The sequence below is a fragment of the Carlito syrichta genome, unplaced genomic scaffold (genome assembly GCF_000164805.1).
Source record: "Carlito syrichta isolate Samal-C Ts95f unplaced genomic scaffold, Tarsius_syrichta-2.0.1 Scaffold305662, whole genome shotgun sequence".
NCBI classification, from domain to species: domain Eukaryota; kingdom Metazoa; phylum Chordata; class Mammalia; order Primates; family Tarsiidae; genus Carlito; species Carlito syrichta.
In genome coordinates, this window is record NW_007249758.1 from 222,352 (window position 1) to 238,294 (window position 15,943).

Below are 15,943 nucleotides of genomic sequence, written 5' to 3' on the forward strand. Positions count from 1 at the left end.
ACTCCCCCTGGGGCCCTCGGGCTTTTCCCGTCTCAGCGACGTCGGAAGGCGGTCGGTGCCCTTGCCACGCGGAGTCTGTGCGGCGGGAAGGGCGCTGGGCCCGGGCGCGGACCTCAGGGCGGGGCTGGCCGTGATTGGGCTGTGCGATTTGGGGCTGGTCCTCGGCCCCGAGGAAAATCGTCTGCGGAAGGGGAATCCGGTTGCGAGTGTAGCGAGAGCCGCTTCCTGTGCCAGCTCAACCAGTAACCATTGCTGGATCGAAGTGCCCCTCCGTGCCTGGAAAATGGAGGCTGGCGCTGTACGTTGCAGGCTAGCGGAAGGTACTTGCAGCGGTTTGGTGGGTCCTGCGGAGAACCTCAGACACCACTGGTCCAGGCACCTAGTTCCCCCCTTTCTACAAACCGGTTTCTGTGGGCCAGAAAACTGCCCTCTGTGTGTAGCTACAGAGTTACTGCCTGAGTCCCTGGGGAGACACAAGGCGAATACAGTGACCCTGGGAGGTTAGCTTTTTACGGAAGCACGATCCCTGCCTTCGAGGAGGTCGGAGTGGCTGAGTGTGCCTTATCTGAAGTGCTTGGGATCAGGAGTGTCCTAGATCTCTCTCTCTCTCTTTTTTTCTTTCGAATTTGCATATAATGAAATTTCGGGGGGGGGGGACAAGTCGAAAAACAAAATTCACATATATTTTATATACCCTTGTACACATACTCTGAAGGTAATTTTATTTTCCCCTTAGGGTTGCTGAATAAACCGTATGTTGTGCACCTGTGTTTTGACTGTAACTGTCTGGCGAGGTCAGGTGTGGAATTTTCCCCCTGGGTCATCATGCCGGCGCTCAGAACGTTTCAGATTTTGGAGCATTTTGAGTGTTGGATGAGGAGTGTACAGCTTGTAATCTAATTACAGAAACAGTTTGCTCATGCACAAAAGCATTAAATGTTAACATGACAGATAGTGATGGTCTATGTTGTGTCTGATGGCCGTTATGGAAGAACGATCATGGATTCTCCACAGTGCACACAGCCAATTTTTTTCAACCTGTAGGCTTGCTCCTTTTTACTAGGTTCAAACCTATAGGATCTGGAGCCAGAAAGCAGTGGACTGGGGGATTCAGTTTAGTGTAGGGTTCGAAATAATAATTATAAACAGACTTCATGAAGGACAGAAACTGATCTACTTTGGATTTGTATCCAAACACAGAGTCCAGGGGCTGGGCTATCTGTTGGATGCTATTATTTGTGCTGGGAACCACTAAAGAACAGAAACAAACAAAATCCACCAAACCAGAGAAAAGGACCTATTAAATACTTTGAAATTAAGAAATATTAAGAGGAAAAAGAAGAGGTTAGAGGTGGTACATAAGATCCTTCTCAGGTGTCTGAATGTGAAAAGATAGGTGCTAGAGATAGCAGATTTCTCTTGCAAGAGTTAAGGCCACTGAGAGATGAAGCTTGGATCCTAGACAATTCCCAGAGAAACCAATAAAAAATGTTATGTTTGAAGTTACAGGGCATTGAAAGGATCAGCTACTTTAATGACGGTCTTGCAAGATCGGATGTCTGGTGGGCAGGCACACTGAAACAGGAAGAATCAGCACTTTTATCCCTGAAACACTGGTCCCTCTCCTGGTTCCTCATCGGAGGAATACTGCAGAAGTTACAAGCTCTCTTGTACGATGCCTACGTGACATTTTGATTGGCTTACAGAATCATTTCGTGTGTATGTCCTATACCAATTGGCTTACAGAATTACCATTCTGATTGGATCCCACCGAAAGTTTAAACATGAAGCCTGCCAAAGTGAAAAGTCCACCAAAAGGAAGCACAAAGAAGCAGGAAGTGAATCAACAAAAGAGAAGCACAAAGCATTTAGGCACCATCTTGAGAAGCCAAGATAAGCTAGGCTCCAATTTGAAAATAAATCATCATTCTTATTTCTCACAGCTGTAACTTGTAAGCCTAATAGCTATAATTTGAGATACTGCAGTAACAAAAGCCTTCAATGACCTTGAAAATACAGGGTAGTGAGTAAATAAGCTGTTCTCTTTCCTGTAACATTGTTTAGAACTGTGATGTCCAGTATGGTAGCCAGTAGCCACACGTAGCATATGAGCACTTGAAATGTGCCTGGAGTCACATATTGAAATAATATTTTGGATAAGCAAAATGCTATCAAAATTAATATCTCCTGTTTCTTTTTACTTTTTTAAATGTAGCTACTTGATAATTTAAAATTAAATGTCTGTTTTGCATTATATTTCTGTTGGACAGTACGGAGTTTGAGCAATGCCAAGACTATGCCTGGGTAGCCAGCACCTTTATAGAGAGCTCTACGTCGTATTGTCATGTCGTACTTTGATTCAGAGTCTGGGTCCTTCCCAGACCAAAGAGTCCTGCACAGGGTGCTCCAAGTCTTAGAAGGCTTCCTGACCCCCAGGATACGGCTCATGCTGTTTCTCACCTCTTCAGCCAAAATGTGCCTCAGAGCCTCCTTCCTGTCCTGACAGCTGGAGACCAGGTTTCTGGATGACTTTGGCGCTTGGTTCCTGTTTTCAGCCCATATGTTTACCGGCCTGAGTTCCTGCTGTGTATCCTTCCTAAGGTGCAGCTGTGACCTTACTTGACTGTATTGTCACAGAATCTTTATTCATAAAATGCCATAAATATTGCAGAATAGTAGTTTAATTAACTGGCTCTAGGCGCCAAATAATTCTGTTGTGGAATAGCTACTTCACATGATATAGCATCCAACATCATCTCTCTCTACTCCCCATTTCAGGACTGCCTTATTCAACTAAAACTAAGTACCTATATGTGTACCCAGAGCCCCAAATCTTTTCATTAAACTGTCTTCAGCTGTTGATTTTCTTTCCTCTGGAGACTTCATTACAAACACCCAACCTTAGTATTCTAGTAATCCTGATGGTGATGTTCTAAATGTAGGAGATCAGATTGACTGTCTACCTCTTGAGTTAAGAGTTTTGTGACTATGAGTCAGCACCCAGAATCCCGCAACCCACTTAAGGATGACTTGACAAAACTGTTACTGAAAATATAGAGCTTAAGAATGAGAATTTATTTATTTATTTATTTTTGAGTTGGAGTCTCACTCTGCTACCCAGACTGGATTGCAGTGGCCGCTTCCGGCCACCGCAGCCTCGACCTGCTGGGCTCCGGCGATCCTTCCGCCTCAACTTTCCAAGTAGCTGGAACTACAAGCGTGCGCTACCACGCCCGGCTAATTTTTTTTTATTTTATTGTAGAGATGAGGTCTCGCCAAGTTGCCCAGGCGGGTCTCGAACCCACAGGCTCAGGCAGTCCACTCACCTCAGCCTCCCAAAGCGCAGGATTACAGGCTGAGCCACTGAGCCCGGCCAAGAATGTGACTTTCATGGTGGTTCCAGGAGGTGCAGAAATTGCATCAATCCCGCCCAGAAATATTGTGTCATTAATTACTTCATTTGTTCAATTGTATCAAAAACCTAACTCTGGCAGGCATTATATTCAATGCTAGGTATATACAAAAGAAAAAGTCCATGTGATTTCATTAAGTGTATCTATATATATTCAAGATGGTACATGCATTTCTAACTTTTTAGTGCACATTTCTGTAAAAATAATACATTTACAGTAATTCAAGTTACTCCAAAATGTCAGGAACACAGTTTTTGTATTAAAACTTCTGGGTACCATAGATATAGAAATAAAGTTCTGTCACCAACTACCCCTTCCACCTCCCATTTCCTCTTTTTCTCCTCACACCCTTATTTCATTTCTTCTTTCCTTCTTTAGTAAAGGGTTTTTCATTGCCACAATCCATATCTATCTATCTATCATCTATCTATCATCATCATCTGTCTACACAAACTGGGTGCCAAAAAGTGTACACTTGTTTAAAGAGATGTTATCTATGTATTACTTTTCAAAGTTGAATTAAACTACAGGAGCAATGTGTAGTATGACGTTTGCTCAACTATGCTTCTACCATTTTCTTTGACTGTCCTGACTGTTGTGTGATGATGCTAGCATTCATTAGATTAATGCCATCTTTTAAGTGAACATCATATTTAAAACGTGTATATAGTTTTGGCACCCCCATATATATATATATACACACACACACACATATGTATATGTGTATATGTTCTCTGTATCTAGATAGTAGTACCTTTTCATTAAAAGTATCTTGATGAGCCAGGCTCGGTGGCTCAGCTTGTAATCCCACGCCTTTGGGAGGTTGAGGTGAGTGGATTGCCAGAGCCCGCGGGTTCGAGACCCGCCTAGGCAGCGAGACCTCATCTCTACAATAAATCAAAAAATGAGCCGGGTGTGGTAGCGCACGCCTGTAGTTCCAGCTACTTGGAAGGCTGAGGCAGAAGAATTGCTGGAGTCCAGCGGGTCAAGGCTGCGGTGGCCAGGAGCGGTCACTGCACTCCAGTCTGGGCGACAGAGTGGGACTCCAACTCAAAAGAAAAAAAAAAAAAAATATCTTGATGGTGGTAACTATGGTGTCCACCCTTGATAAACAGTGTGGAATAGTGGGTGGCAAGGTCAAGATTAGGAAACTGATGACTTCTAGTTCATGTTTTCTCCAAGTATGCCCTAATTGAAGCAAATTGGGCAAATCATTTAATGTCTCTGGGTTTGACTAGATAATCTCTAAAGTCTTGTTCACAACTCAAACTTTATAATCCTATCAACATTTATTTATTTATTGTTTGAGTTGAAGTCTCACTCTGTTGCCCAGGCTGGAATGCAGGGGCACACTTACAGCCATCCCAGTGTCAACCGGCTGGCCTCCAGCAATCCTTCTGCTTCAGCCTTCCAAGGAGCCGGAACTACAGGCATGCACTACCATGCCCAGCTAATTTTTTATTTATTGCAGAGATGAGGTCTCGCCTAGTTGCTCGGGCTGGTCCCGAACCCACGTGCTCAGGCAATCCACTCGCCTCGGCCTCCCAAAGTGCTGGGATGACAGGCTGAGCCACCGAGCCCAGCCTCAACATTTATTTAAATGGCACTTTAGAAATATTGAGACTGATTTGATGACATCTTAGGTATAGGGTCAGAGAATCAAACAAGTTACTCCTTAGGTGCTTAAGCTATTTTCACTTATAGCAGGAACGTATTAGTATTTTTATACCCAATTTTATTTAGAATGAGTTTTGGTGAAGGTCACAATTAATTGAAAATGTGCGATTTATTTTTGGCTTATTATAAGTGATCATTTCTTTTGTTTTTAGAGAGCCAAGCCTCCCAAACGCCAAGGGGCTAAGCAACACCTGGAAAGAATTCAACGCAGCCATCAGAAACATCATGCTATTTTGGCTTCCATTAAGTCAAATGAGCACGATCGCTTGAAAGTTGAGTGGGACCAACACCATGACCACAAGTTTTTGGATGGCCTTGTGCGAGTGAGAATCAAGGATGCCGTGCAAGGGTTTATTATTAACATTGAAGAAAGACGAAATAAGTAAGGTTTACAAAGCTGGAACTCAGACTATGAAACGTGCCTAAAACCAAAATTTGAGATTGCCCTGTTAAAAATCAAGTGTAGTAAGGATTGTGGCTGAGATATTTATATTCAAAGCAATAGCTATTGCTTATTAATGTTTTTATTTATGATAACCTACGTTTTGATGGAAAACAAGATAATATATGGTTTCATGTTTCATTATTTTATTTTTTTGAGTCAGAGTCTCACTCTGTCTCCTAGGCTGGAGTGCAGTGGCACACTCATGTCCACCCCAGCGTCGACCTTCTAAGTTTCAGTGATCCTTCTTCCTCAGCCTTCCAAGTAACCGGAACCACAGGCATGCCCTACCACATCCAGCTAATTTTTTATTGTAGAGACAAGGGCTCGCCTAGTTGCCTGGCTGGTCTCGAACCCATGGGCTCAGGCAGTCCACTTACCTCGGCCTCCCAAAGTGCTGGGATTATAGGCTGAGCCACCAAGCCCAGTCATGTTTCATTATTTTAATTGAAATGTGTTCATTAGCCAGGCTCGGTGGCTCAGCCTGTAATCCCGTGCCTTTGGGAGGCTGAGGTGAGTGGATTGCCTGAGTTCATGGGTTCGAGACCCTCCTGGGCAGGCGAGACCTCATCTCTACAATAAAATCAAAAAAATTAGGTGGGTGTGGTAGCGTGTGCCTGTAATTCCGGCTACTCAGAAGACTGAGATGGAAGGATCACTGGAGCCCAGCAGGTCGAGGCCACTCCCGGCCACTGCACTCCAGTCGACGACAGAGTGAGACTCCAACTCAAAAAAAAAAAAAAAAAAAAAAAAGAAATGTGTTCATTTTACTTATATTTCATAACTTTCTGTGTATGATCAAATAAATGATGGTGCAGATTAGTTTCTGTATTGCTTTAAATGAAAGCTAGCCTTATTTTATGGAGGACTACAGTGATTTTCCTTCTTAAAAAATTTATTAGATATGTAATTCTGAAGTTGAATATAACAAAGAAAAATCAAAAATATGATACACATAGCATAACAGTTTAAAAAAGTTTTTCTTTGTCTTTTTATTTCAGGCTACGTGAACTCTTAGCTTTAGAAGAAAATGAGTATTTTACCAAAATGCAATTAAAAGAAGAAACTATTGAGGAGAAAAAAGGTAGAATGAGAGAAAAAACTAAATTATTAAAAGAGAAGAAAGAAAAAGAGAGGCAGGAGTTTGTGGCTGAAAAACTAGACCAGCAGTTCAGGTAATGGTATCAGAAAAACACACAAACAGAATTCAAAATTAGCATATTCAAGAAAGATTTAGAGCCGAGGATGGTGGCTCATGACTGTGGTCCCAGCACTTTGGGAGGCTGAGGCAGGAAGATAACTGAGGCCAGGAGTTTGAGACCAGCCAGGGCAACAAAGTGACATACCGTCTCTACAAAAAATAGGAAAATTTTCCAGGCATGGTGACATGTACCTGGAGTCCTAGCTACTTGGGAGGCTGAGACAAGAGGATTGCTTGAGCCCAGGAGTTTGAGGCTGTGGTGAGCTATGATTATTCCACTGCACTCCAGACTAAGTGACAGAATGACCTCATGTCTGAAAAAGAAAGAAAGGATTTAGGAAGGCTAATTTGGCATAAATTATAGTCTTAAAAGGGTAGACACTGTAGTTGTATCTTTATGTCTTGGCAATTATATTACTCATCATTGAATAACACGGAATTTGTCTGAGAACTGTGCTCTAATGGTCTGTGCTTGCTTCTCAATTAGAACGGAAGTGCCCAGTGAGATTTTGTTACTGTATTTTAGCTATCAACCTCATTCTTGCTATTGGCATGGAGTACTTTTAAAGCCCCTGTTCTGGGGAGTCTTTGGTAAAGCTGAATTCCCTCCCGACTGCTTGTACTCTACACCTGTTTTACATGTGTGCTTGGTTCCCTATTATTTATTGTCTCTCCCTTTGCCTCTGATCCTTGGGATCTGACACTACCAAGACTTCTGATTACTTCCTGATCCAGACCCGTATTGACCTTCATAGTAATCCCTGGGCCTCACTGTACTCTATCCAATCCTGTGGTTGTCTCCCTATCCCTTTTTCATCGTGTTTTTTCATCTTAGGCTACCCTGAGTCTGTGTTCTGATTTCAGCCCAATACCGTACACTCACAGAGGAAAGGTTTGTATGGGAATACCCAAGGGTTATCCTCTGAGATGATCTATATAGTATTATATCATCAAGAGCTTGGCATTTTTAATTTCACAAACTAAGAGATTTCTTACCTCTAAAGCAAAGACATACTAAAAGTCTTAATGTCTTATATTCCTCCCTAGAGCTACATCTCTTAAACCAGGAGCTGTTATATACTTATAGTTCATAATTTTGAAGCCTCTGATACTTGTAAGTGTATGAACATTAAGAATTGCTATTATTTTTCTCAGAATGATTTCTTCATTCACGTCTTTCAGTGCAGTGATTGTCACAAGATGTGGCCCATGAAATGCTCCAAATTGTCTACTTAATCTGATTTTAAATTTTAGAGTAATGGATTAAGATTTTATCTTCATACAGGGTACAGTGTTCTCCTCTTGGGAATGGGCCACCTGAGACCCAATCCCAGGCACTACACAATATGTGCCTATAATGAATATGCATACATAACCCCTGAATCTAAGAAAAAAAAAGAAAAAATATTTTTATCTTCAGAAGGGATTTGTAAAGTTCAAATATCACCTGGAAGTGTTTAAAACATAGCCACTGACTTTCATCCATTCAGTAATTTTTTGTGTGCCGGCCTCTGTGATCGTGTCACTTAGGCCTTCAGCTCACCAGGAGTGAGTGGGGCAGCGTGTGTATCATGTTATGCAGGAAGCAGGAGCAGTTGGTCCAAGAATATGTGTAAACCCCGAGTTAAAATCTGCTAAGATACAAAAGGCATGCGAGTGCTCATCTGTTCACAGCACTCAGAATTTAGGTAGGTCAGAAATCCTACCTAATCCAACAGGCATGAGAAAGCAGCAGAGTGAAACATGTGGAGGGACATGGCCTAGAGCAAAGCTTTGGCCGTCTCCTCTCTCTTGGAGATATGAAGTTGCTATGAATATGGACTGCCTTAAACCCTCCTACCAGGGGCCAGAGGAAAAGTAAGTCATGGCAGTTCCTGCTCTTAGTGCTTGGGTGCAAGTTGCAGGTGCAGCTGCCAAGAAGTAAATGTAGGCTGTAAAGCAGGAGGGATGGGAGTTCTCCGGGCTTGGGGAGCTGCCACAAGAGGGCGGTGTAGTAAAGAAGTCCGGAGGAGCAAAGCGCAGGCCCTAAGTGGCGTGCCCTTCTCAGCTTGCAGGTGGATGTCTGGCTTCCACAGGCAGGCATTCACCTGGGTAGCCAAAATGGGCTCAGACTTGAGTTGTCAGTCTCTGTAAAGTGTGTGTCTACCCTGTCCTCAGTGGGACTTGGACCCTTCCCTGCCGGTTGCTGGGGGAGAAGATGCCGTGGGGAGCAAAGTCACCAGCAAAGTGACTCTCAGTGGACCACGGACTTTCTCCTCCCCAGTGAGTGTTTTTCAGTATATTAAGAAAAACGAAGTGTTTGTCAGTGGTTATGCTTTTGAAATTTATGAATTTGGCAGCGTTTCACAAATTTCACTTTTAACTGAATTTTTGCTAGTTAGATGAATAGTTAAAATTTTAAAGAAAGAGTATATCCAACAGTAATATAGCTGATTTGAAAGCAAATTGTTTTCAGTGTTCTTAATGTACATAGCCAACTCTTCAATACAGAGCAGCAAACACACTTTTGACGAAGGATGCTATATTGGGTCTCATTAGTGAAAATATAATTGAGGCTTTAGTACATTATTTCTCCTTATTCTTCCTTCTACTTTTTTTTATTCTATTATAAAAATATCCCACAATTTATTTATTCTCCTGGTAGCAATCATTTCAGTTATTCTGGTTTGGGACTCATGGTAAAGCTGCTGTGAATATTCTTGAACATATCTTTTGATGGGCATAAGCATTCATTTCTCTTAGGTATATTCGGTATCATTCCTAAAATACTTGATACCTGGAGTGGATCGTTTTATACAGCAAAATTATTTTCAGTAATAGTAATGAAATAAAATGAATAATAATGACAAAAAATAGCTAGTTTTTAATTTTAATAATTATATGTTCACAAAGTGAAAAGATAGTACAGAGATTCCATGTACCATTCACCTAGTTTCCCCTAATGGTTACACCTTACATAACTCTAATACAATATTAAAACAAGGAAAGTGGCAGTGGTTCAATGTCTGTGCATAGTTCTGTGCCATTATGTCACATGTGTAGATCTGTAAAACCACCACCACAATCAAGATACAGAACTATTCCATCAATACAGTCATACTCAGCACTCTCACCCCTATCGTTCCTATCTCCTGGCAACCACTAACCTCTTTTCAGTTTCCATAATTTCATCATTTTAAGAATGCCATATAAATGGAATCACACAATATATAATCTTGCTATTGGCCTTTTTTACTCAACAAAATGTCTTTGAGGCAACTAAGTTGTTGCATGTATTACTGGTTTGTCTCTTCTATTGCTGAGTAGTATTCCATTGCATGGATGAGCCTCAATTTGTTTAAATCATTAATTTATCGAAGGACAGTTTGTTTGTTTCTAGCTTTTGGCTATTATAAATGATCTGATAGGAACTTTTTTGTGTGAGCATAGGTTTTCATTTTTTTAACATAATTGTCATATGCCATTGATAGATTATAGGTATATGTTTAGTTTTTTTTTAAGAAACTTTTCCAGAGTGGCTGTATCATTTTATGTTTTCACCAGCAGTGTATGATCCAATTTTTCTACATCCTTGCCAGCTTTTGGTATTTCACTATTTTTCTTTAGCTGTTCTAATACGTATGTAGTACTATGTCATCATATTAATAGGTTTAACTAGTGTTTTTCTAATAACGGGTGATGTTGGACAATTTTTCACGTGCTTATTTGCAATCTGTATATTCTCTTTGGTGAAATGTCTCTTCATATCTTTTGCCTGTCTTCTAATTAGGTTGTTTTTTAGCTGTTAAGTCTTGAGAATTCTTTATATATTCTGAATATAACTCCTTTGTCAGATTGCTTTTTACTAGTCTGCATCTTGTCTGTTTATCCTCTTAACAGGATCTTTCACAGAGCAAAGGTGTCTTTTTGTTTGTTTGTTTTTTGAGGTGGGGGTCTTACTCTTGTCACCTAGGTGAGTGTAGTGGTGTGATTCTCAACTCACTGCAGCCTCAATCTCCTGGACTCAGGCGATCCTTCTGCCTTAGCCTCCCGAGTAACTGGGACTACAGGTGCACACCACCATGCCTGACTAATTTTTTAATTTTTTGTAGAGACGAGGTCTCACTATATTGCCTAGGCTGGTCTTGGACTCCTGGGCTCTGGCAATTCTCCAACCCCAGGCCTCCCAAGTTGCTGGGATTACAGGCATGAGCCACCATGCCAAAAGTGTTTAATATTAATGGAATTCAACTTATCAGTTTCTTTTATGGATTATGCTTTTGGCACATTGTGAAATTTCTTTGTAAATGGCCTATCTTTACACGTAGTTAATGATTAGACTCCACATGAAGGTAGGCATTTGGGGGGTGTATGGTCAGTACACCTGTGGGAAGACTTTCCAGCAGAGGTGATATGATGGGTCCAAGGAACCCAAACTCCAAGGCCATACTACCAGGTCTTGAGTCCCAGTGCTATAACATATGAAATGGATCAACTTGGGTAAGATGCTTAACTGCTGTCTGCCTCCCTTTCCTCATTTGTAGACCACAGATAACAGTAGTAATAAAAGTGAACTTAACAGAAATAATATCTACTGCCACATGTATATGATTACAAGGGCTCATACATGGTAATGTGCTTAAAATAGTGCCTGGAAGATAATAAGCATTCAATAACTATTGCTAATAATATTCCTACTGCTGGCTGTGTTGCTTGGGAAGACACTCAGGCTCCCCGACCTGCAATTGCTTTAATCTGAAATGAGGATCATACCTGCCTGCTACTTGTAAGGATCAAATAAGATATTCTATCTGAAAGTACCTTGTAAACTATAAAGTACTCATCAAGTTTTCCTCTTATCAAGTATTATTGTCATTCAAATAGATAAATGTCCTATCTCTAGATAAAAGTGCAGATCCCAAAGCTAGGGGTTCCCAAAGTCAAGTGAATAGGTGAATCATTCAGGTGTGGGAAGAAAATATCTGATGACTGTTTTTTATCTAATCACTTTTTAATTTTAATTTTTGCATGTTTAATCATGTGTAGTAATATAGTAGTAACTACATACAATTCATAAGTAATAACCATATTTGTTTGCTGGTGCTTAGAATTTTTTTTTTTTTACTGAAAGTAATATATAATCAAAACATTTTGAAGACCTACTGATCTAAAGGCATACTTGATATGGGTATTTTCATACACTGTTAATTCAGCCTTTCTTGGTAGCATGCATCAACTGCCTTAACAATGTTTGTACTCTTCAATTTTATATAAAGGAAAAATTTCTTTTTTTTTTTTTTTTTTTTGAGTTGGAGTCTCACTCCATTGCCCAGGCTGGAGTGCAGTGTCATGCTCATGGTCACTCCGGTGTCAATCTGCTGGGCTCTAGCGATCTTTCCTCCTCAGCCTTCCAAGTAGCCAGAACCACAGGCATGCACTACCATGCCCAGCTAATTTTTTTTTTAATTTATCGTAGAGACGAGGTCTCACCAAGTTGCCCAGGCTGGTCTCGAACCTGTGGGCTCAGGCAGTCCACTAGCCTTGGCCTCCCAAAGTGCTGGGATTACAGGCTGAGCCACCTGAATTTGAGATAGATACATTCATTTTTTTTATTTTAAGGAAATCATCAAAGATAAGCAGAAAAAACTGCATTTAAGAATGTTCATTGCAACATTATTAAAAATAAAGTCAGAAGTAACCTATATGTTTATTAAATAGGGAAATGTTTTCATAAACTGCAATATATATGGGTTCCAGCCTTTATTACATAGTTTACTAAATTATACTTAAGTTGAAGTTAGGAATTATTTTGGGGAATATTTTATGAGGCATTGCTCACAATATAATTTAGGTGGAAAAATAAAGATACAAGAATACACACACACACACACACACACACACACACACACACACACACACACACACACTGACTCCATTTCTAACAGAGATGCTCATACAAGAGGGACCTCCCCTGAAAAAAATGTATTTATAAAAAATTATACATTCTTATATGTTTAAACTTCAGTCACCTTCAAAGTACTCTCCATTTGATGCAATACATGTGAGACATTTTTCCCCACTACTCAGTAAAGTTATGGAACTCATCAATTTTGATGCCTTTTGTGCCTCTGCCATTTTTTCTTTCACCTTTTCTACATCGGCAAAGCATTTCCTTTTGAGGATATTTTTCATCCAGGGAAACAAAATAAAAAAGGTCACTTGGGATGAGATCAGGTGAATAGGGAAGGTGGGGCATGGGAGGCATGTCTGTTTTGGTCACAAACTGCCAAACACCCCATGTAAAGTGGGTAGGTACATTGTCATGGAGGAAGAACCAGTCACCCGTTTGCCACAACTTGGAATGTCTCTTTCATAAATCATGAAGTAACTTTCTAAAAACTGGCACACTGATGCCAGTGAGTTCCTAGAGCACTTACAAAGTGGAAGAAGCCTGTACTACAAGGGGCCTGCCCTTCAAAAGATAATTTTGTTTTTTTGAGGGAGTCCCCCCTCGCACACACATAAGACTGGAAAGAAACACATGACATGCTAATTGCAGTTCTTGCTTGTAGAATTCAAAATTTTTCTTTTTAGTGTCTTTACTTTTTCGTATTTTTCAGAAATACAGAATAAATAGGTATTAATTTTGTAATTAGAAAAAAGAGTTTTTAAAATAAAAATGTTATGTCATACTAGTTATTCTTAGATTTTAGATTTTCATTAATTGAATAACTTTGCTAAATTATGAACAATAGAATTGGGAAGGACTTTAATAAGTTATCTTGGCCAATTCTGATAGAATTTCACTGATTAATTTGAGACAGATAAATCCATTTTTTGATATCAAAGAACACCCATATAATGAGTTTAGACCCCATCCTTTCAGTTTTAGCAACTCAGATATCTTTAAAAGTTATTTATTAAACCCATTCTCCAAACTTCAGCTTCCTGGTGCTCCATTAGATTTAGAAACCGGGAGAACCTATTGATTGTAAACATTTTCTTCAATAAAAGGTTCTCAGACTTGGCTGTACACAAGAACCTTCTCAGAGCTCTAAAAAAGATACATGTGTTTGGGTCCTACTCCCAGATATTTTGATTTTATTTGTCTGGCCTAAGATATGGAGAGGGATAAACAGGGGATAGCGATTTTGAAAACATCCCTAAATAATTCTAATAAGTAAATAGTGTTGAGAATCATAACCCTTTAAAAAATTGGCCCAATGAAGAACTTTTGAAATTTGAATTACTAAGACTGAAAGAGAGTGGTGTCTAAATACTTATTGAAAGAGCATTTCTTCTTGAATGGTGGCATAAGTCTGGGTGTGAAAGGGTAGTGGAGCAGCAGAAATTGGGCTGTTTTTTCAACTCTGGAAGAAACCCCTTTAGTGAACATGTGCACTGCCAGGAATTCAGGAGCAACTGAGATGCTTCACCATGATACTGATACTATCCTTTAGTCTTTCCTCAAATGTGCACACAGGGTCTCTTCCAACCAAATTCCTAATTCACTTGTAACATTTCAGGTATCCATCCCTCTTCTATTTCTTCTCCAGTAATAATGATCGTTACCACTTATTGAGCCCTTATAATCTACCAGGTGTTCTGATCCTTACCAGAACCTTGAAAGGCAGTTATTTTACAGATGAGGAAACAGGCTCTAATGGGTTGAATTTTTGGTCCAGGGTCACACAGGAAATGAGAAAGTTAGGATTCAACGCCTCCTCTGCCTCACCGCAGTTCTTCCTGTATTTTGGCAGTGACATCCTGGCACCTGCCTCCCTGCTACTCCCTTACATGTTTCCTCAGGTGGCCTACATCCAGGTCTTTGGCTTTTCTTACAGTGTGTGACTGTACAAATATGTGCCTCAGTAGGACAATGCCTCATGAAAGGCTGGGTTTTGCCTTTTCTGACATTTCCTTTTCAGGGAACACTGTGAGGAGCTCCGTGTTGAATTGTTTTGTGTCCATCAGAAGAAGGTGTTTGAGGAGCGGAAAGCACAGATAGCATTCAATGAGGAGCTGAAGAGGCAAAAACTGGTGGAAGAGCAGTTGTTCTCAAAGCTCTGGGAGGAAGATCGACTAGCCAAAGAGAGGCGAGAAGCCCAAGAGGCCAGGAGACAGAAAGAGCTGGTGGAGAGCACAGGCTTGGGGCTGAATGCCCAGATCACCAGCATCAAGGCACAAAGACAGGCCACACAGCTGCTGAAAGAAGAGGAAGCACGCCTTGTGGTGGGCATTTTAAAATGCTTGTTGTAGGTCTGTCAACTCCATAAGTGTAGCACAGTTTGCAGGCCTGTTACACTACAGTTTCCCTGATGGCCTGCCTGGTTCACAGGGCACATTTCCGTTTTTTGACTCTTACTGCATTTTAATAATATATCCAAATAGAGATTTGTAGAATACATAGAAGAATTGTGTGGAAGGTCAGTACACCAAAATGTTAAGAGGTGGTGGCTAATGGGTACTAGCATTAAGGGTGGCTTTTCTTTATATTTTTCTGCAATTTTGAACTCCACAATTATTTATTGCTTTACTTTAAAAAATTGCACATCATAGTATTTAATACTTATGACTTTATAATCACATACACAGAATGATTTTCACAAACTTTATTGCTTAGCAATGAAAAGGCAAGTTTTATTTCTTATAACCACTCTAAATCCATGTGTGTGTATTTCCAGAAATCTCTTATTTTCATCTCTTAAGTGTATTCTTTGTTTTGTCCAACTGTTTTGGTGCTGCATTATCTTCATTACTGTTCTACCTTAGGAAAATGACAATGCACAGTTTAAACTTGAGAATGAACAAGATAAGATAAAGGAGCAAAAGAAAAAACAGGAAGTTAGAAACACTTTGCAAAAAGCCCTACAAGAGAAGATAGAGCACATTCAGCAGGCATTAAGAGAAGAACAAGACTTGAACATAAAGCTTGTGCAAAGGGCCCTTCAAGACTTACAGGAAGAGGCAGATAAAAAGAAGAAGAAAAGAGTAAGACATTTATTTGGTGTCTACTTTATGTTGTACGGGATTTCTTGTTGAGTTCTCAGTCTTGTGGAAGATAGCCATAAGTATAATGGTGCTACTCTAAGTGTGGTCCGTGGACCAACAGTATGTTGGAAATATAAATTCACAGCCTCCAGAATCTAAATATACAAATCAAAATCTTGACAGAGGCAAGAAATCTGTGTTTTAACAAGGTCCTACAGGTGAATCTGATGCTCACTGAAG

At 40.3% G+C, this 15,943-nt stretch overlaps 1 protein-coding gene across 1 annotated transcript in view; it reads left to right on the forward strand.

Moving 5' to 3' along the window:
- The window catches only part of CFAP53 (cilia and flagella associated protein 53), a 30,730-nt gene that overhangs the window by 222 nt on the left and 14,565 nt on the right, over window positions 1–15,943 (forward strand). Inside the window, exons 2-5 of the mRNA XM_008062200.2 lie at window positions 5,243–5,472; window positions 6,534–6,707; window positions 14,641–14,944; window positions 15,485–15,703. Coding sequence (XP_008060391.2) covers window positions 5,243–5,472; window positions 6,534–6,707; window positions 14,641–14,944; window positions 15,485–15,703 — 927 coding nt within the window. The remainder of the gene's footprint in view (window positions 1–5,242; window positions 5,473–6,533; window positions 6,708–14,640; window positions 14,945–15,484; window positions 15,704–15,943) is intronic.